The sequence below is a fragment of the Acanthochromis polyacanthus genome, chromosome 10 (assembly GCF_021347895.1).
Source record: "Acanthochromis polyacanthus isolate Apoly-LR-REF ecotype Palm Island chromosome 10, KAUST_Apoly_ChrSc, whole genome shotgun sequence".
In the NCBI taxonomy this organism is placed as follows: Eukaryota; Metazoa; Chordata; class Actinopteri; family Pomacentridae; genus Acanthochromis; species Acanthochromis polyacanthus.
The window spans coordinates 10767830-10789948 of record NC_067122.1 but is presented as its reverse complement, the minus strand read 5'-3'; the positions used below and the strand labels follow the sequence as shown (position 1 = coordinate 10789948).

Sequence of the window (22119 nt, the reverse complement as noted above, 5' to 3'; positions counted from 1 at the left end):
TGTTAAAAAAAAAAGGCATAACAAATATATTTTTGAAGTGGGTCCCTTATACCAGAGTGTACAAGTGCCGGTGCCGCTTCCACACTACGCGGTGGTTCATCCGGTAATAGACGATCTGTGGCCGCTCAGCGCTCATGCCCGCCGTGGTGTCTGACTCCGGGAGGATGGACGGTGTGTCGTTGGGGTGAGTTGGCTCAGCACTGGGGATTATTTAGTAAAGCTGTGATTCACGCTGCTTCTGCATCTGTTGGATAACATTTTAGCCCACATGATCCACCGGCCATAAACCCAACACGAGCAGCCCAATAGCTCTTTTCCTCTCGCACGAACTCAAGCTAGCCGTGTTGACTGGATAGCTTCGTTACGTTAGCTAGCATCGCCGCTCAGCTGATGCACTTAAGTTGCTAACCAAAGTTAACATGTCGACATTTGGGCACCTGTCGTGGGGTTGTTGCTTTCTCATGGTGAACCGAATGTGGACTGGCTCGTAGCAATCCTAAAAACATGTTTGTATTCACGTCGTTTGAGCAGTGATTTATGGCAGTTAACGGTAGCTATCATCAGCTTATGTTAGCAATGAAGTTAAATGGTTAGCAATGCTAGGAGCTAGCCTGCCTGCCAGGTTGACGCACAGTAAACTCAAAACAAACACTATTCCCTGTTAAAACCGCCTTTTGTTGTTGGCCACAAAGCTTCCTGTGACCTAATGGACTGTATAATGTATATTAAGCAGTTGACAGACTTGTGATGTCGTGTCTTGCGTTACCATCTAGTGTGTTTGAGGAGCTGCATCATTATTCCTTCATCTATCAAGGTGTGGGTCATTGTGAGAGTTGAGATAAGACACAGAACAGTAGACGCACAGTGAAGACAGCCAAGCACTTTCTAACTAACTGGAAGACTTGAAACCAAGCTGATGCCCTGTTATCGGTGCTGCTTTTACCTTTGCACGACTCACAATTGGTTACAAGTTGAATTTAAAGCCTTATTTCCTGATATATAAACCCCACTAAAAGGTCTGATTTCCACATTACCAAACAGGGTAGCAGTCATTTTTCTTTGTAAACCTGTCTGAGTGAGCCTGAGAAAATAAAGCTGGTTGTATTAGTTTTATTTTGGTGTCATTTAATCCCCATCAAAGACCAAAACTGCATGTAAACGTGGACAAATTTACCACAACAAAGTAGCCTCTAATAAATGCACAAATCACCTCTGCTTGAGACGTGTTTGGGGAAAAATTGCACTACCCTGCTGCGAATGAAATTAGTTAGCATTTTAAAAGCAATAAACCCGTATATATTGATTGTGTCTTATGTGGTAATTCTCCATCACGTTTTAAATTAAGCTCTTCTTCAATAGATTGCATTAGACATTTCCCCCAAATCGTTCAGCTTTATCTTTAACTCTTGCAGAAAGAATGACACAGAACGAATAGGGAACAGTACTGAGATTGACCCGTCGCTGATTTGGATCACCTCATGGGATTTGTCGACCTGAAGAAAAAATATGTACTATCTCCTGCCTTATCCTTTAAGTCCACATGACTTGAGAATATGATTAATGGATATGGGTCAGGGAATGCTTTCATACAGTTATCTTGGAAACAACAAGCATCCTCAAATTGTCATGCTTGAATGGTTATTTAGTGCATTTAGAGCATAAAATATAGGGCATGCATTAGTTTAATGGAATAGGTTTACATATAATGGACTTTAGAAGTGGAGAATAGGGGCTTATTCTTATATCATGGTACATGCAATTTTATATATTTACACGTTGTGTCTATTCTATTCTCTCTACAAGTAAGGTTTAAAATCACGCTTTTGCCAGTCTGTTGAGGACACTGATTGCAGCATCTTCCTAATATAATAAGATATCAGTGGCATGGGTACAATTTAAACTGTGTTTTAGAATAGCACACTGTTACCAAATATCTATTTTCCAATTTTATATTCAATATTTAATCCAGTAATCAAAATTTGTCCAGGTGTTTAATTCTTTAAAAAAAAAAAGCTGTATTAGTTAATGCATCATTCATTCTAGATGATGGAGTGCCTTTTGTGCAGCATCTAAGTTTCATGACCAGCAAAGCAGATTACCATGAAGAACTGAGGATTATTAAAGGAGGATCATGCATCATGCAAGCATTCAAAAATAGCAAGCACTGGCAGGCAGTGAACTTTGCCAAAAATCATCCCCTCGTGTCTTGCAGTTTTTTGAATCATGATAATAAACTTGATCTAAAAAATGTGGAGTGAATAGTACAATCTGTTCATGAATTTGTGTGTTTAAAGAGCTCAGTGTGTTTCTTTTATATAGATTTGGTTGTGGAGGCTTAATTATGCTCCGCATGTCCCATCCTCTTTTACAAAGCCCCAGGAGTAAACCATGAAGTAGCCTGTCTAACTGGTGGGTCACCATCTATCTCCATTGATCCAGACACTGCCTCTCATGTCTTCCCAGTCTGGTGGCCACACCGGCCTCACCGCATCCAAACTGCACCACAGAATCAGAGGAGGACACCGTGAATGGAGGGATGCACACCTTCAACCAGACGCACATGAGGAAGGCGTTTCAGCTGATGAACGACCTGAGAAGGTGTGTTGTTGCTGCTGCTGCCAGCGTTGTTTGTTCACATACAGAGATTTAACTGTAGCCTGCATTTGTTATTTTTTTTTGTTTTGTGTTTTGAGAGTAAAGAGGCTTTAGTGAGCTTTCTAAGTCAGAAATAATGTATTAACACATATTCAGCTTTGTCAGTGCAGCAGTGAATTGCTTCTGTCTAAACTGGAACACTTTCATTTTTAAAAAGGAAAGTTCACCCTAAAAAAAATAAAAGTAACACGGTCACAAACAGATACTGGCAGTCCACTTTGATTTGATGGTGATGTGATTTTTTTTCCCCCTACCCTGTTATATGACTGACACGATGGCTCTAACATCTTTCAGTTCTGTCAACATGGTTCAATTTTGTTTTGTTTTTTGGTTCAGTTCTTGCAGCACCTAGCAGAGCCTTTAGACAAGGTGAACCACCATCACGTTAAGTCTCATAAATTAAACTATCTGTCACACTCTGTCCTCCAGTAAAAAGATGCTGTGTGACGTCCAGCTGGTGGCAGGGAGCGTGGAAGTGCCAGCTCACAGGGTGGTCTTAGCATCCTGTAGCCCCTACTTCTGTGCCATGTTCACAGGTACACACACGTGCACACTGTTGTTTGTTCGGCATTGTAGCTGATGTGAGTGTCTGCTGTTATGTTTAGCTGTTTTCTTTGTGTGCAGGTGATATGAGCGAGAGCAAAGCCTATCAGGTGGAGATCAGAGAAGTGGACGGTCAGACCCTGAGAAAACTGGTTGACTACATTTACACAGCTGAGATCGAGGTCACAGAAGACAATGTCCAGGTGAGTGTGTGTTACAGTGTTTTTGAGTGTTTTCCTATATTTGCTTGATTTTTTTCTTCCGTTGTTGTGGCTTTTATCTCGTCTTCAAACCTGGTTTTGCTTGAAATATTAACAATAAACCTACAGTTCTATTAAATTGTTTAATTCATGCATGAGAGTGAGAATGCATTTTCTTTCTAGATACCAGTTGCTGTAAAACTACCCTCTGTGGTCCTAAAAGCAACCAGCAGTGGCTACTTTTAAATCTTATTCTATTAATAAGAGTAATGAAAAATAGATGTTAGCTATTCCTCTCCTCTGTTGTGGGTTTAAGGTTGAAGAAGTCAACATGTAGCTGCATTTCAAACACCAACTCAATTCATTTGTCACACATTTTTCCTTTTATACAGTTTGGATAATTAAATCAAAGCAGTGCTGCTGCCTCCAGCAAAAAGAAAGCTGCATTAGTCAGAACTTCCTTGTTATTCAGATGGAAAGTTTTCTTGTAACAGCTGCCTTTGACCTTTTTCTTTGCGCGGACGTTTGTTTTTTTTGTCCAGCAGTTTATGCAAACGTCTGGTAATAAAAGTGGGGTTCATACGAGTAAAGTGGCCTTTAGTCTTTAAGAATTTCAGAGTAGTTCTATGAGCTGTGTGCAGTTATAAAACTTTAAGCCCCTTTTGCCAAACCACTAATTCAGAATGCACATGTTTTGAACTTTTGCTCTAAAATCTAGTAGCTACCATTGTATAGTTAACTTTTTGATTTACAAACTGCCACAAAAATCCAGTTTGTGATGGTGCCTATCCTTTCTTTGCAAATTTCAAGACAGACTTCTACATTGAACTATTAAATCCTTTTTTGTTGGCTTAAAACTGTATATCTGACACTGATAGAGGAACAACATGAACAGGCTTGTTTTTGATAAAATAGTGATTTTGTTATTTACTTGAAATGTTTTTTCAGGTATCAGTGTTTTACCGATCACAATATAGTAACATAAATTCTTGGTTATTGTCTGTAAGGGTAAGTGCTGCACACGACTGCATGCTCAATAAGGGAAGTTGCTCTTGAAAGCCTGGTCACTTGAAGTCTTTGGTTTTTCCTTCAAATTCAGAGCAAACCCATTTGAAGAGCAGATGTTTACTACAGAGGATGTCAGAGGAGGTATTGGTTGTGAGGAGTGTTTTGCTGTGAAAGTGCAGGACTGAGGCCTTGTTTATCTCTACAGCATTAACTCTTGGTGGATGCATGACTCTGCTCACAGCTCAGCTTGATCCAGCTGAAGGCAGAATACTTCCTCTGATTATTAGCACAGGAAGTGTGCATGGAGAGAGGCAGGAAATCCTCCCACAGTTACCAACGTGCCTGCCTGATTGGCTCACTTGGGAGTGTGAAATTTGTGTTTTCACTGTTATATTCGGTAAAATATGACTTTTTCTTTCAATTTCTTCAAACTCAGTGTTTCCTTTGTATAATGTGTGTTGTTTGTCCTGCTTGCAGTCCTTTGTGTGCGTGTGTTAGCGTGTCACAGCTGCTGTAAACGGTGTGTCAGTGGGCCTGATGCTCCCTTTTAGAAGACACAAGGTTTCATGGCAGCTGTGCACAGGAAACAGAGGAGACGGTAACAATACTGACTCAGAGGATGAGTGAGTGTGCAGATGGACAGAGAGGCACAGCGGCACACACAGATCGTCTCCCTGACCTAGTTAAGCTAATGTGTAGCGATGCTTCAAACCGTAGGTTTGTCTATTAGCATCATGCTTTCCACAGTGTGCTGACTAACTGCCGGCCGACACGGACAGACCAGTTTTCCAACCACTTATACAACTGAGAGCTGTGTTGTGCAGCAATAAAAAATTAACCTGGCCCAACAGTTGCTGCAGTGTAACATCGTGAGATGCAGTTGATGCCACTGCACATTCCTGATGCATTTGTTTGTAATGTAAACACTGTATATGTTAACTTTGTGATCATTATGATGTAATTATTAGCTCTGTGATAACTTCCTAGAAATCTAAAATAATGTCTAAGTGTTTTACAAACTGGTGTTTGGTGTTTACGTGTCTGTTACTGTAATGTGTGTCACCAGTACTTGAGCCGCTTTGCCGCACTGTTGTGTATATCTAAATAACTGCTTAGGGTGTCTGTAAGGCAGCACAATAGAGAAAAGGTGTGGTAGTTCACTTATATTTAAAAAAAAAAACAAGTAGCTTTATGAAGATATGTTGATGTAATGTGGTGACATTTTAGAAATGGCTGTTGCAAATTATAGGACCAAATAGATTTAAATTTGAGGTATATCCCCTTTGTTACAATGACCAGTGTAACACAAAATATATATTGTTGTATAATATTGTTGATATTCTATGTCTTTATGTATACAATGTACGATTCTAAGTGGACTTGATGTACTACATCTGTTGACTTACTGTCACCTCAGGTCTTGTCTGATTTAAAGTGCCATCCTGGAAATCTTTCAAGTTTTGACCTAAGAAAATGCAGTAGTAGCTGCCTGTCTACACTGTAGAAATCGAAGTCATATACACTGATTTGTTTTGCCTGAAAACTGCTTATTTTGTTTACAGTTGGCCATTTATTGACTTTTGACTTATTTATTTGACTTTTCTATTGCCCATGGTGTCAGACATTGTCAGAAAACAATAACAGTTTCATAATCCCGCCGGCCCGCTGATAGAATGACTGGGTTACAGCTGGATCGGCTGCAGATTTTCATGTTTAGCTTGCTGAATTAACTCACAGCCAACGTCTGGGCAGATTAGTTGAGTAGCTTGTGAGTTAAACTAAACGACAGACCAGCAAGGTTGATGCAGCTTTGAGTTGTTTGCTCAGAGACTGGTTGTACCCGTAAACAACTCACTGACTTCCTTATAACCAGATATTTCTAAATCTTTGGCTGTAAGTGAGCAACAACTGCTCTCTGCCGTGTTATTTTTAAAACGCATGCTTGCAAGCTCCTTTCGTTTCTCTAATAAAATCCGTTTTGCTTTTCTGTCAGGTTCTGCTTCCGGCTGCCAGTCTCCTCCAGCTGATGGATGTTCGTCAGGTTTGTTGTGAATTCCTGCAGTCTCAGCTTCACCCCACCAACTGCCTGGGCATCCGAGCCTTCGCAGACCTGCACACATGCACACAGCTTCTCAACCAGGCCCACGCATATGCTGGTAAGCCTTTTGCTGTTGGCATCACAAATCATGCCTGCCAACGTGTACGTGCATGTGTGGCAGGTTGTGCTGCTTTTATGTAACACTTTTGCCTGCTTTGAAAATGCTGAAACCTCTGGAAAACTGCTACATATCCAGGGAGGGTATTCCATGTTGAAAATGACAGCACAGATGTCTTTTGAGAAAAAAGCAAAACAGTGTTAGCATTTGAGGTTTGTCCGATATGGTGTGCATTTATATATCATGTTAGCTGAATGATTTAATGTGTGCCGTGAGTAACTCTGCATGTTTGTGTCTCTCAGAGCAGCATTTCACTGAGGTGGTGCAGGGTGAGGAGTTTCTGGGCCTTTCTCTGCAGCAGGTGTGCAGCCTCATCTCCAGTGACAAACTCACTGTCTCCACTGAGGAAAAGGTCAGACAGCACCGTGGACACAAATACTTATAGATTCTTAAAAAAGGCAGATTCTGTCTCCCCTTATGAGTGATAAAATGTGAAAGACTTGAATTTCTATGGGATTTCTCATCTATGCAAAATAGCAGACATAGTGTGAAAGGGACAGGATTAGGATATTGGTGTCCCTTCCCATACTTACTGTATATGATGGGTTGAAGCTGGCAGCAGACATATTCTAGAGGATGGCACATTGGACTGTGGTTAGCCAGTCAACAGGAAGGCTTTGACAGAACAGCTGTGTGTCATCCTGCTGTCAGAGCGGCAGCAGTCAAGGTGTCGGCTGGTTCAGTCAGACAGATACCTTGACACTGTCATCTTCCACATGAGTTATCAAACAGACTGCATTCAGTAACTGTTGAGTTATTTTCTGTATTTTATTGGTGTTAAATCAAGTTTGTAAATTAACTACTTAGGACAAGTCAGTTTTGTTGAAAAATAAAATGGGAAAACTGCCTGGTATTTTATTTTGAGAGCTTCCACACATGATTAAAATACAGTTGCTTTCTATTTCTACCCTTAAAGTCACATCATATTCATAGAAATGGAATAGTGGTGTAATCACTTGAACACTGGAATAAATACACTTTTTCTGCCAGTGCTACTTTTTCAAATGACTAGAAGAGCACTTAAAGAGGGTAGTCCTCCACCTGGGGGAATTCCATATCTTGCATTGTAAAGAAAGTGATCCAGTAATCCTGCTTACACACAAACAAAAGACACTGAAAACATACCTCTGCCCCTACAAGAAATAATTCCCTACATCTTGCTGCAGACCTGCAGTGCCAAGCTCAGCATAAATAAAGCATATTAAAATTGGATGACAGTGACAGTCATGGTAGTGTCTGTCTCCTTTTTAATCCAAAAAAATCCTGATTCAAAAGCCATGATTTTATCTGAACCGTTAAGTTTGTGAATTACCTGAAATTACCCCTGAATTAGTTGATTTTCTATATGCATGTGGTGCTTCTGTAAACTCTCGCTAAAGCCATTGTGTTAATATTGATGTTGGACTTTATTTGGATGTAACCATGAAAGATGGTGGCTTTGCAGCTGGTGCCACTGGTTTGTAGATTTATGCAGTTTTTTTCACCAAGTGAAACACACTACTTTCAATTTGACCTTACAACAAGGAAGTGAGCAGGATTTTCTCTCTTTGTTGTGGTATGGCTAAATTTCAGCAATACATGACAGAATTACTTCTGATTGTTCCCTTTAAACTGAAGCACTGCATCATATTACAAGATATGTGTCTCTCATCAGTCTGAAACGGATCCAGCTTTTGTGTCATGTTGATAGTAGGGCTGGACCCGAATATCGAGAATATCCGAATATTCATTCGCTACGGCAGTATCCGGATATTAATTTTGGTATCCAGATATTTGCCAGATGGAACAAATATTCAGCGTTACTGTCTTCTCTCCACCTTCGGCCCACATCGGCTCATATCGGCTCATCCCGTCGTGTGATCACATAAACATACACACATATGTCTATGATATATACACATATGTGTATGTGATCACCCCCTCCTCCCCCCAGACAAAAATAGGAATATTCAGAGCTCATCTCTTCCCTTCGCCTTCAGCTCATCTTGGCTCATCCATTTCTGTTTAACACCACCCGAATGGCCAGGTTGCTGCCGACTCTGACGTCACGCTTCACTTCGTTGCATGAACACAAAACAAGATGCCGAGGACCTCCGCTGTTTGGGAATTCTTCAGTTTAACTGAAGACAAAACGAAGGCAGAGTGCAAAGTTTGTGTCTGGGAGACCAGACGAGTGGATCCAAATATTCGGGCCGTCTCCGCCACCCCGTCGGACGTTACAGGCAGAACGAATATTCGGATATTCGTCTTTAATAGGGCCCGAATATCCGGAGACCAGAAACCACTATTCGGGCCAGCCCTACAGTAATTGATAGAGGGTTTCCAGTTTTAGTTTCATCAGTGAGTTTCAACACTGAAAGAAGAAAAGGTCTGGATGGGAACTGAGTAACGATCGTCTTGCCTTCAACCATCGTTGATGTCCTTTGTGCTCCACGGGGGGGGACACTCAGTCCCTCACTTGCTCCAGTCGAGCTGCTCCACAGGCCATTCAGAGATGATCAAGTGTGAATGTGTGCAGATCAATGAATATGGAACATTAGATTACTGTTTTGAGCGGCCTTCACCCTTTGTTATGTTGATTGCTGCTGGGAGTAATCGATATTGTTATTTCTCTATGAAAGAACACAGTATCTACAGCTCAAGCACTGCAGTTCTCACAAAAGCTAAAGCTAAGCTAGGAGACTCGCACCAGTAATCTTTCAGGTGAAGTGCTCATCAGATTGTCAAACAGTGTCTGAAACCCTCTCATCCCACACATTTCTGATGCCCAACAGCTTCCCAAAAATGCCAATCACGCCCACTTCACATAGCTTTTGACCAGGTGTTGTGATGTGATAATACTCTGCTTGTGTAAATACATTTTCCTCTCAGTTTTGGCCTTTGATTGCAAAAAAATCTGGGTTTTTCACACCAAAGAAGTGTGAAGTGAAGTGCTGACAAAGACAAGTCGCTGTGTTTTGAAGAGCAGTTAAGACAAAGAAAATAATTTCAAACAAGGAATGTGACTACAGTACATTTGTTAAAAAAAAAAATCAGTCTTCTTTTGCCTTTGTCTCATCATCTGAGTCTCTATGTTAACTCATTGTGCTCTCTTCTTTGCTGCTGTCTGACTCTTATTTTCATTTCTCTCCCAGGTGTTTGAAGCAATGATATCTTGGATCAAACACGATCAGCCGGCTCGCCTGGAGTACATGCCCAAATTAATGGAGCATGTCAGACTTCCACTACTGTCCAGAGATTACCTGGTGCAGGTAAAAGACATTTTCTGCTGTGCTCTGCAAAAAAAATCAGCTTTAAACTTTATTTATTTAGCGTTGCCTGCTGCGTCGTTAAATGAATAAAAACGTAACCTGATATGAAATCTCTGACCACCAAACATTCGCGTCAGTCAGGTTTCTCATTCTTCTAAATCATTCGATATTGTGGTAAATCAGGCCTCAAGATATTCCACTAGTTCTCCAAGAGCCTTTTCGTTTAGAAGAATCTTCTTTAATGAGTGGAAACCAAATCGAGATCTAACTAAGTCCAGGTGCTGCTACATCCACACATAAAGTTGACCAAAATGCTTTAGTTGCTTCATGATGTATTTTGGTCCTTTTAAAGAAGTACAATATCTAACCATCATTTCATTGGACTATAATGCCTGAAACTAACAGTATTGTAGTTCAGAATTTACTGGAGTGAATTGGGTAGATATTGTAATAATTCACTGCTTTCTTTTTGAATGTACAGTACATTAGTCAGTTCTTGGGCTCACTGCCCATTATTACTGCTATTACATTCACTTTAGTAACTGGGTTGCAGGAAGCTTTTTCCACTTGGCTGCTTTCTTTAATGTCGTGCAATCAAGAAACGTGTTTTCCATAATCAGAGGAGGGGATTAGAAGAGAACGGATTTATTTTTCCCAGCTAGATTTCTCCAGAGAAGGCGGATTTTTTGCCATTCATGCAGAAAACCGGATTTCTAATTAGCTTTTTACAAGTACACATGTGTATAACAATAGATTGTAAACAAGCATGATAACAGCAGATTGGCTGGATGAAAGCAGAGATCATTACATGGAGCAATGCATCCTTGTATTTAAAATCAGTTTATCCCCAGAGGCCTAATAACCTGCTGACTCAAGTACATGATAGAGCCCTGTTTCTTTGTGCAGTAAATGAAGGTGAAATATGCTGCCTGTTTCAGATTGTTGAGGAAGAAGCTTTGATAAAGAACAACAACACCTGCAAAGATTTTCTCATAGAAGCCATGAAGTATCACCTGCTGCCGGCTGACCAGCGACACCTCATCAAGAACGACAGGACACGACCACGAACTCCTATCAGCATCCCGAAGGTTTACAAACAAACATACATGATGCTCGATGAGACACATGGAACTTGTAGTCCTTACTAAAACAATCACATGTGTGCACCTTATGCTAAGCTACTGTATTACTCCACTAAGGAACGCAGCAGTTATGTGATGATCAGCGCATGTTTGTCCTTCGGTTTGTTTCTGTCTTTCTGTGCGCAACATTATTAAAAACCTGGACTAAAGCATTTGGATGAAATTTTCAGGGACGGTCAAAAATGATACAAGGTCCAACCAATTAGATTTTGGTAGTGATGAAGCTTATAGTCTGGATCCACGGATTTGTTAAAGATTTCTGTATCATTGCGAGATAGCGGCACGGTGTCACTGTAACTATGAGAACAAGTGAGAACAGCTGCTTGCTGATGATCACATGATTGATCGTACTACAAATCCACCACTGTGGACTTATTGAGACTTATCCATTGGAAATAATACCAGAAACAATTGATTAAACTGTGGGGGTGTTTCAAAGTCTCATCAATTCCCGCCGCCTGCTGCATATTTCGGTCATGTGATTCAGTATCCGTACATAACGTACACATGCGGAACACATGCCCGTGCTCAGCATAACGACATTTTGTTTGTGAGTACATCTATATTAAATGGCCACATTCTATGGCGCCATGATTTCTGCCACCAATTTTTCAAGATTTCAGCCGTCTGAAGTGATACGACGACTGAGCAGCCTTGACGGAGTAGTCTCTGAGTGCTTTTCTTACTGTGATCAGTCTAACTCTGACTCTGTTCATGTGCAGGTGATGATTGTGGTGGGTGGTCAGGCTCCCAAGGCCATCCGCAGTGTGGAGTGTTACGACTTCCAGGAAGATCGCTGGTACCAAGTAGCAGACTTGCCCTCAAGACGCTGCCGAGCAGGTTAGTTAGTGTTTCAGTGCATAGTATCTACAGGGCTCCACAGGGACTTTTGTACTTGTGTGGCCAGCTTTCTCATTTAGTCACACCAACCACCTTGTCACAGGCAGAACATATCCTTTGCTGAACATCTTGTTTTCAATAGATGCTACAATTTACCAACGCCTCACATTGCAGACTCACTGCTGTATCTAGCTGCTGCTTGGTAGCTGCAGTGCTCTGACAGGTTTGAGACCAAAATTATTTTGAAATGAGGTAAACCAGGGAGTTGTACTGTCAGATTTGTCCCAGATGAAACCGAATAATTTTTTTCTACATGCACGCTTTTCGATATGCAGCGCATGTGTGTGTGCTCCACTTTTCACATGAAGATTGCATTTTTAAGCATAAAGACCACAGTACACTGAAATTAAAAATGCATTACTTTCCACCACTGTGGTTAACACAGAAGCTGTCTGTGCCGCTTAAAGCGACACTAATACAGCTTAATGATCATCATTTACTCGCTCAATGCAACCACTTGAAATTTTAACTCCCACATTCTCATGAAGAGATTGCAAATGCGACCATTTTGTTTGCATTCTGGAGCCCTGATCTATCTGATAAACAATGACAAACAACCTCTGCACTCTGACTGTTGGCTGTGTAATGACACAATAAGAGAAATACGCAAAATAATGAATAGAATCTCAGGATCTCAGAGCTGAATGAACACGTCAGCTGACAGCATCTTAATAAAATGTAACATTACAAACTTCACACGTTCCTATTTGATATGAATATGTTAAAAAAAAAAAATAACCATACAGTAACCTTTAGCAAAAATCACAGAACATAAAATGTGGAAAGAATCTGTAATTCTACAGTAAAACAAAATTTTTGGTTGGTTTCATGAAATCGGTGCCAATGAGACAACATGTAAGCAATTAGTTTTTAATGGGCTTACACCTTCAAAGCCGTTTTTACCTTAAGCATCCAAAAATTGAAATGCATTTCCAAATATAAGTCAATTTCAGTACATTTTCACCAGCCACGACATGCTCAGATTGCTTCTGTTTCGTTCCCCAGGTGTGGTTTCTATGGGAGGCAGAGTGTATGCAGTCGGAGGCTTCAACAGTTCACTGCGGGAGCGAACGGTGGACGTGTACGATGGACTCAGAGACCAGTGGAGCGCAGTGGCCAGCATGCAGGAGAGGCGCAGCACACTGGGAGCTGCTGTGTTGGGGGATTTACTGTATGCTGTGGGAGGCTTTAACGGAAGCATAGGTACACAACACGCACCCATGCTAGTAGTTATTAGCAGGAGGTTATTGTTTGTGTCTGCTGTCGAGTAACATGCACACAACAGATTTGAGGTCTCGTGAAACTGTGACAAAAGAAAAGAAAATACTAATTTTTGGAGGATTGCAGTCATGCAGTTGCTGCTCATGGTGAAAATATGTTTTGCAATTCTGGATATTGTGTGGGACTGTAAAGCTAAAGCAAAACTTGAGAGAAGGAACGATTCGACTCTGCAGTTTAAAGTTACGCTTGGTACTATCCAGGCTGAAAAAGCTTTGTATTGAGATGGCTTGTTGAAAGTCTGCAGTTTATGGCTATTACTTAGATATAAATTTAACAAGGTCTGAATGTGTTTAGCTTTCACACCCTTCCTTAACTTTCCAGATTTAATTATTAACCCACAGTGATGCACACTACACTAGTTCCCATCCAGGCCAAGACAAGTATTTTCAGATTTTTAAAAAAAATGCCTAAAATTTTTTGAAAGGAGTTTTTCCCATCAGACTTTGCATCAATATTTGACTCTTCTTCAGCTGCACTGTACCACCAGTGTGAGCAGGTATAATTGCTTATAGTAGCACAACGGCAGTGTTAAACTGAGGAGGCGATGGAGCCGTTTTCTTTTCTTGAGCTGCATCCACATTCAGGGATTTTTGTTTGGAATTGTCTAACGTTTGCGTTGCCCTGCTCTGGCGTTTCCAAAATTGAAACCGTTTGGAAACACTGCTGACTAGTTTTTAGTTTGACAACCTTGTGATTTAGCTTCAGTCTGAATGGCCAGAAACTGAGACTTTTTTAAACAATGACACCAGCGTTTGCTTCCTGTTCGGGTCTTATCAGTGTCCTTCACTGATTTGTGACTCCATGACTCACAAAATGTTTTTTCTGCCGCCATCACCGCCTTATACTTTCAGTATCCATATGACTTTGTTTTTGGTCTAAGCCAGGAGTGTCAAACTCATTTTAGTTCAGAGGCCACATACATCCCAATGTGATCTCAAGTGGGCCGGACCAGTAAAACCTTAGCATAATGACCTATGAATAACGACAACTCCACATTTTTCCCTTGTTTTAGTGCAAGAAAGTACATTCTGAAAATGTTCACATTTAAGAAATTATCTTTCTACAAAACATCCTGAACAAACTGAAATTTCTTGAGAAAAATAAGTGGCACTGGCACCGAATGATAAAATATTTTACTTGATCAAAATGATGAAAGTCAGAGAGCAAAAGATTTAAAAAAACAACAAAAAACATACAAAATATTACAAAAATGAGACACAAAACGATAAAAACGAAAAACAATAAATGAGACAAACGACATGAAAAAAGAGACAAAAAATTAGACAAAGTAGTTACAAAGCAACAAATAATGGACAAACAACAAAAACAAGACAAAAATGAAAAAAGCGTGAAACAAAATGACAAAAACAATCCACAAAACAATGATTATGGCAAAACACAAAATGGCAAAATTTAGACAAAAAACACAAGTGAAACAAAAAGAGCACAAAATGACACTAATGTTGAACAAATGTCAAAGACAAAACATTACAAAATGAGACACAAAAGAACAATGAACAATCTAGTATTTTACTATAAGATCAAAGCAACTTGTCTTGGTTGAGAAATTGTTTTTACATGTTTACAATTTGCAGTTAATGTCTTTTCTGTAATTTTTACGCTTTACAAAGTCATCTGCAGGCTGTATGTTTGACACCTCTGGTCTCAGCAAATAAATTTCTTGTCCTATTTTTCACCATAGTATGATCTCCATAGAAGTTCAGTCCCTGCTCATTGTACAGGAAAAGTTGTGTGATCTGCGCCTTCAGGCATTTGTATGGACAGAGAATTTTTGAGGCCTTTGGATATTTTTCTGGAATGATCTGTTCCTCTTCAGTTTTTTTTTTTAAAAAAAAAACTGCTTTCCACACAAACCATCGTTTTGCAAAATATGTCCTAACACATGAGGATGTAAACATGACCAGCCTATATCAATGATACGTCAAATACCAGACCAGCAGATATTTTCATTTTGTTGTTTCTATGGGCTTCAAACTGCAGATTCAGATGTAGAGACAACATCGAGTTCAGGCACATGATCATTACACAAAGTACCAGTGGGCATTCACGACATTGACATTTAACATCATCGCTTTCCAAACTCTCCATATCCACACGGAAACACACATACTCACACTGTCTGTGTTTGGATGAGAAGCTCAGAGGTGGAGGAAAATGTTCATTTTGCAAAATATCTGTAGAGAGAGCTTGTTTTTGTTTCAAAATGGCATTCAAAAACAAAAATGTATTAGTGTAGATGTAACCTTAAAAGGCCTTTCTGCTGGATGGAAAAACACCCACAGATTGATGCACAAGCACACTCAGTAACCATTTACTGCTGTTCACCTTTTTGTTTGCCTTCCTGCTCGTTTTTCTGTTTTATGTCTACGTTTCAGCCGGTGTCATCTCTGTCCCTTCATCTCTCTGCATATCTGCTACAGGTTTGTCCACAGTAGAGACGTTCAATCATAAAACCAATGAGTGGATATACGTGGCCTCCATGAACACACGACGCAGCAGTGTGGGTGTAGGGGTGGTGGATGGTAAGAACAAAGCGTGTGTTGCCATTCCAATGAAAGCGCAAAAGCGAAATATCACTAATTTTTAACGACTGTGTGTTTGCCTGCAGGTAAGCTGTACGCGGTAGGAGGCTATGACGGAGCTTCACGTCAGTGTCTCAGCACCGTGGAAGAGTACGACCCGGTGTCTGATCAGTGGTGTTATGTAGCTGACATGAGCACACGGCGGAGTGGAGCAGGTAAACGCAACAAACACACACTGTAGCCTGCCCTACCGACACACAAAATGTACTGAGGGAGCAGCAGTGGTGGACACATTTACACACTAGAGATGATCACTTTAAGTATTACGTTTTCTAATAATGGTACAATAATGGCTTAAGTCAGGGGTGTCAAACACGCGGCCCACAGGCCAACACTGGCCCTCCAGAGGGTCCAATTTGGCCCTCAAAGTGTAAAAATTACAGAGACGACATAGCTGCAGATTGTAAATTAGTAAAACTATAAATTTAAAATAATTTTTAGACCATGACAAGTTTTTTTTTATCATCAAATAAAATACTAGATTGTTCATTGTTCTTTCGTCATTTTTTGCGCCTCATTTTTATCATATTGTTGTTTTGTTTCTCGTTTTTGTTATTTTGTGTCTTTTTTTGTCTCGCTTGTGTCGCCCATTTTTTGTCACTTTGGGTCTAATTTTTGTAATATTTTGACTTGTTTTTGTTGTTTTTTGTCTGACTTTTGGCGTTTTGATGATAAAGTAAAATACAGCATTCAGTTCCAGATACCTGTGACTAAATGTTGTTCCTTTATAGTTGTAATGTGTAAATGATAAACTGAGACATAATATTGTTGAAATTTCACTTATTTTTCTTTAAAAAGTTCAGGTTGTTCATGATGTTTTGTAAAAAAAAAAAAAAGACAATTCCTTTAAATGTAAACATTTTCAGAATGTACCTTTTTTGCACTGAAACAAAGGAGAAAATTGGGATTGTGGTTATTTTTAGGTTATTATGCTCTGATTTAACTGATCCGGCGTATTTGAGCTCAAACTGGGCTGAATGTGGCCCCTGTACTAAAATGAGTTTGACACCCCTGCCTTAAGCCAACATTATCACATGATGCCGTGCTGCAGTTGAAACAATACTGAGCTCTTGCTGCCAATTACATATGAAGCAGCAGCGCCCTCTGGTGGACTCTGAGCACTGCTGAACAAAACTAAACAATTTAAGGCAACACTTCATTCTCATGTCATTTTTTCCTCCATAAACTGTTTAAATCAATGATTGGACCGTGGAAAACACAAATCTTAACTGACTGAGGGGTGGATTCACAATCACTTCTATTCCCTCACTGAACAGATAAATATCCCAGAAGTTTAGTTGAATTGACGTAGTACTGTGATGATTAAGTATTCCCTTCATTTTTTGATCAGCACATTTTAATCCATTACACTCAACATGAACCGTGTTTCAACAAAACAAAGAAGTCGATGAATTAGTCCATCAGTAGACTGTTATGGTATTTGTATTAAATCTTCTAACGCCTAATATTTTGGAGTTTTGGCCAGATAAAATAAGTAATTTCAATATACTGTCTTTGTCTTTCACAAATCATAGCGGACAACTTGCAGTTAAACAATAAAATGTAACCAGCAGATTTGGTGATCACGTAAATAGTGATTAGCTGCTCCCGAAAGACAACTCTGCAGCATTTTTATGTGTTCTTCTTGTCCAGGTGTGGGTGTGTTGGGCGGTCAGCTGTATGCAGCAGGTGGACATGACGGTCCTCTGGTGAGGAAGAGCGTCGAGGTGTACGACCCACAGACCAACAGCTGGAGACTGGTGTGCGACATGAACATGTGTCGACGAAACGCAGGTCAGACAAAGAACACACACACAGCAGAGAGCTCAGTTAAGTGTAGTTGCTGTTTATGTTAAGTGCAGAGGGTCCTCGGTTTGCGATGTCATCGACCTACGGCATTTGGTCGTTATGTCGGAACTGGTTATGTGGAACTAGTTGATGAGCGGATGAATACAACGCTATTAGACGGATTTGTTTGCGTTCCGGTTGTACACCACCTTGGACTGAGCTACATTCTCTAACTTTTCGCCCATTTATCGGAGTTTGAAATCTGATTCATGAAAACCAAGACGGACATAAAATAAATGACAAAAAGAGTTGTTAAATGTGTTCTACTCTCCTCTCAAGGTGTCTGTGCCATTAACGGGCTGCTGTATGTGATCGGAGGAGACGATGGGTCCTGCAACCTTTCCTCTGTAGAATTTTATAACCCAGCCACAGACAAGTGGAGCCTCATTCCCACCAACATGAGCAACGGACGCAGCTATGCTGGTAGGTCTCAGCATAAACTATCTACTCATGTTATAGATAGATAACAATGAATGAAAGAGCATGTAACTGATGTGCCAATTGTGCTGGTCAAACAGATAGCATAGGGTGCCTACAATGTTGGTAAAGCTGTTTTCTCTCACTGATGGTCGTTTCCCACTCCTGCAGGAGTAGCAGTGATTGACAAGCCGCTATGACCAGAAGCTTCACACAGCATCAACTCTGAGTCAGCAGCCAGTTGCACAGAGACTCATCCTGACATCTGAAGCTCAACAGGCAAATGGAGAAGTAACGCCTATAATAGATATTATCCAGAATGAAGAGACGCCCTCAATCCTCAGCTAACACAGTCACAAATCAATCTTGATTTTTGTGTGTGTGTTTTGGGGGCTTTACCCACAACCTAAAGTTGTTGCTGTCTCCAAGCCATTTCCTTTAGAGCTCTGTGACATCCTGACTTTTAAGGACACTGTTGCACTAGATAGGAAGCAACGGCTTCAGGATTGTGTTCTTATACAAACTTCTGAGGAGAAGTTTCCAAACGCCAAGCACATACCGAGCAGCTGCATCAGCTGTCATGAGACTCACTCAGATGTGGACGTTGGAAAGACTCGCTGCCAGGAAGGAAGTGATATCGATGCGCCAAATGGATGAAGTGCTTTCGAAGCTCAGTGGTATAATAGCATTTACATGTTGGACTGTATCAGACTCCGAGAACTGAATACTTTGAAACACCAGCTGACAAAACGTCGACTGGCTGCACAAAATGCGCTGCTTCAGACGGACTGGCTGCTTACAGCATTAAGGACGTCGCTGCAATAATCTGCACGTTGCAACGCTGGCCTGTGACTGGCTGTTGCAAGAGCTATATTCATAAACCTGGAATTGCGGGTGCGCAGTGGGAGCCATTTAAAAAAAAAAAAAAGACTTGCCCCTGTTCTTAGAATACAAAAAATGCTTGTGGCAACTATTTTATCAGCTTGAATGAGAGAAATGAATCGCGCTGTGTGACTCTTGTGCCGACCATCAGCAGGTCCAGCAGTCGGACTAAATGAAAAACGAGTTGCTGCGTGGTTACGTCTCAGTTGCCAGGAAGTATCGGTTCTCATCTCAAAGGCCATTATCTAAAAGGAGCTGCAAGATATGATAAAGAATGTACAAAACATCCCTTATGCAAATGAAGTGTCATATTTAATATTTTTGAGTTTTCAAAGGGGCTGAGCACCACTGCTGTGGCTTCAGGCTCCGAGCCAGTTGATCTGAAGTGATGGGACTTGATTCAGCACACTACTGATGCACTGATCATTTGCACTGACTGCTGCAGACCGGCAGGCTGGCTGTCTGACTCACCGATTGGCCGGCTTGACGTCTGCCCGTCTTTCTGACTGACCAACGAACTGGATCGCCGACCTGCTGTTGGACAGACGGCTGCTCTGCTGTCTGTCTGTTACTGATCACACTCATGGGAGCTTTTAAACTCACCATTTAAAAGCCAACAATCATCAGAAATTGTAAACGAAAAATGTGCCAGTTACGATGATCAGAACCAGAACAATGCTGGAGATGTTTTTATCGCTTAGTAACAAACTGAAATAATGAATTGTCTCTCCTCATTGTCTTACGGAGTATATCAAAATGCACTGTAAAAGTTCAATTGTAAAATTATGTAAAAGATGCAGGTTTAAGATTTTTATTTATTGTTTTGGTTCAGTTGATCACATAGCATTTACTAATAACGAAGTCATTTTGTCAGCCTGATAATGTTGCATTCGTGCCCTCATCACATCCATTTAGATGACGGTGGGTATATTTTAGATGTAGTTATTAGTTCACTGAATGGTGCCATCGCTTTGAAGAATATAGATTTATCGAAGCTGTTTTATACAAGGTTTTATTTTAATTTTTTTTGGGCCAACCTTCGATTTCTGTCTGTGATCTTCCAAAAATCAGTTACTTGACGGAATTGGAAGTACATGAAATGCTAATAAGATTGTACTGTTGCTAGTCATTAGTCTCATCCAGACTTGCAGGTTTATGAGTGAATGTTTCATGTTAGTTTCAGTTCTTATGATTCAAGACTTGGAGCGACTTGAAATATGCTTCAGATGCTGTAAGTGATCACTGTGAACATTCCAGTTTTTTGAGAGAATCAGCAGATAGCACCAGTTTGGGAGTATTTGAAGCACAAAATTAAAGTTGGAACTTTTTAATAAGGTAACACTGCACACTAGATCCAGAAATAATGTCACACTTTTCACTTTAGCAGCAAAGAATGGATCACAAACTGAGAATAAGACTCTTGAATAGCACGAGTGGAGATAATTTAATGCACTTAGGCAAATAAGAGGTGGTTTCAGGCACACATGAGGACATTGAAGCCTCTCATCAGCACCTGAACCCACCACCGAATAGGATTTTTCCTCACAATCAAAACTGTCATCACTACTTTTTTTAAAATACAAACTCCACACAGTTCACTGGCATCTGTCTCAAGCTAATTCAGGTCATATTTACTTGACGATGTTCAGAAAATAATGGAAACTAATGAAAAAAACATTTTTCAATCTATAAGCGTTGTGATTCTACAGACCATAATCGATAGTAACTTAATACTATATGCAGTTTGATGGACTAAAATGTAAAACAACACTTGTGTGGTTGATGTTTAGAGTTAATTCTGATGTATTTCATCTTACAGAGCATTTAGTCATGTTGATGATGGTCAGAATCTCCACAGCAGCTACTAAATGGGCTTTGAAGTGAGAATCTTTGTGGTAGCTGAAATTTCCTAATAATGTTCTTACTGAGTGCAGATGTTCTATTTTTAATATAAACTGTGGATGTTGTGAACCAACCGGTTGACTTTGAGTTCATTAATCGACATGTTCATGTGACTTGATGTTTGGACTTTCTGAGGCTGGGTCACTGTATTTACAAGTGATTTGTAAAACTTTAACACAAAAACTAAGCAGGGTTACTTAGCAAAAAAAACAACTCAAAACTGACTTTTTTTAGTGCCTGAAAGGATAAAAGTATGCATTTAGTTTTTATTTGTTTAATTGCTACATAGAAGAACATAAACTGGCATTTTTCTTCGAAGTACATGTTATTCAACTGAATACTTTGATGTGTGTAATTTAACAAAACAGGGAAAATGTGCCAACTATGACTTTAAAAAACAATTTCCCATTTTTTAAAATTCCTTAATACACATTTGTTTCCAATAATACATTTCTGTAAGATAATTATGTTTTTGCTGATTTAAATACAGTAAGAAAATGTCAAAGAACAAAGTATCGTTTGTAAAAACATTTTTTTTAATGTAGACATTGTTCTATGATTTTAGTAGCTTCCTGTAATGCACTTGATTTTTCTTTCAAATAACAGCAAATGTATGTAAAATAATATTTTTGCTGATTTGAATACAGTACAAAATAGACTATTTTTTACAATGTAGTTGAAAGTGCAAAAAAATATGTTGGTTTCTCTTTTCATGAAGAAAATTTGGAACCATAGATAGTCAAAGTCTTAAAAATTTGGATTAAACGGCATGAAACCAGTTGTTTCAGTGAAACTTTAATCTGTATCAGGGGCAGTGGCGGCTCATCCGTGGGGGCACAGGCAGGCAGTGGCCCCCCCTGTGATCTGATTGGCCACCCCGTGTGCCCCCCCCCCCCACCCCCCATAATTTTCGTTGGAAATTTACATCTGATATTCCGATTTCCGATGCTCCTGAACGCAACTTCGTTGTCCGACTGCACCTGAATGACGTTAGTTTGATCTTTTGATTGTATTTAGTTTGGATTTGAAGAAGCTGTCTGATACATCGCCGACCCATTAGACCGGATCGCTCCAAAAAGTGGACCGGACTGGAGTTGAGGAAAACGTGGACCGGATGGCTCCAAAAAGTGGACCGGACTGGAGTTGAGGAAAACGTGGACCGGATGGCTCCAAAAAGTGGACCGGACTGGAGTTGAGGAAAACGTGGACCGGATGGCTCCAAAAAGTGGACCGGACTGGAGTTGAGGAAAACGTGGACCTAATGCTCCAAA

At 40.2% G+C, this 22119-nt stretch overlaps 1 protein-coding gene across 2 annotated transcripts; it reads left to right on the top strand.

The window, feature by feature from the left end:
* On the top strand, positions 1–20921 carry klhl3 (kelch-like family member 3). 2 transcript variants are annotated; one of them, XM_051954918.1, is made up of 15 exons: positions 1–184; positions 2440–2598; positions 3085–3191; positions 3280–3401; positions 6400–6562; positions 6865–6974; positions 9757–9873; positions 10812–10961; positions 11738–11855; positions 12921–13118; positions 15638–15739; positions 15826–15954; positions 17453–17593; positions 17927–18070; positions 18236–20921. In XM_051954918.1, exons 1-15 carry the CDS (start codon positions 135–137, stop codon positions 18262–18264), a joined length of 1839 nt encoding a protein of 612 aa, XP_051810878.1. In that variant the 5' UTR covers positions 1–134; the 3' UTR covers positions 18265–20921. The 2 variants fall into 2 exon arrangements, with proteins under 2 accessions (XP_051810878.1, XP_022075435.1); XM_022219743.2 differs by having other exon boundaries at positions 4–184; positions 2464–2598.
* The last annotated feature ends 1198 nt before the right edge of the window (positions 20922–22119 follow it).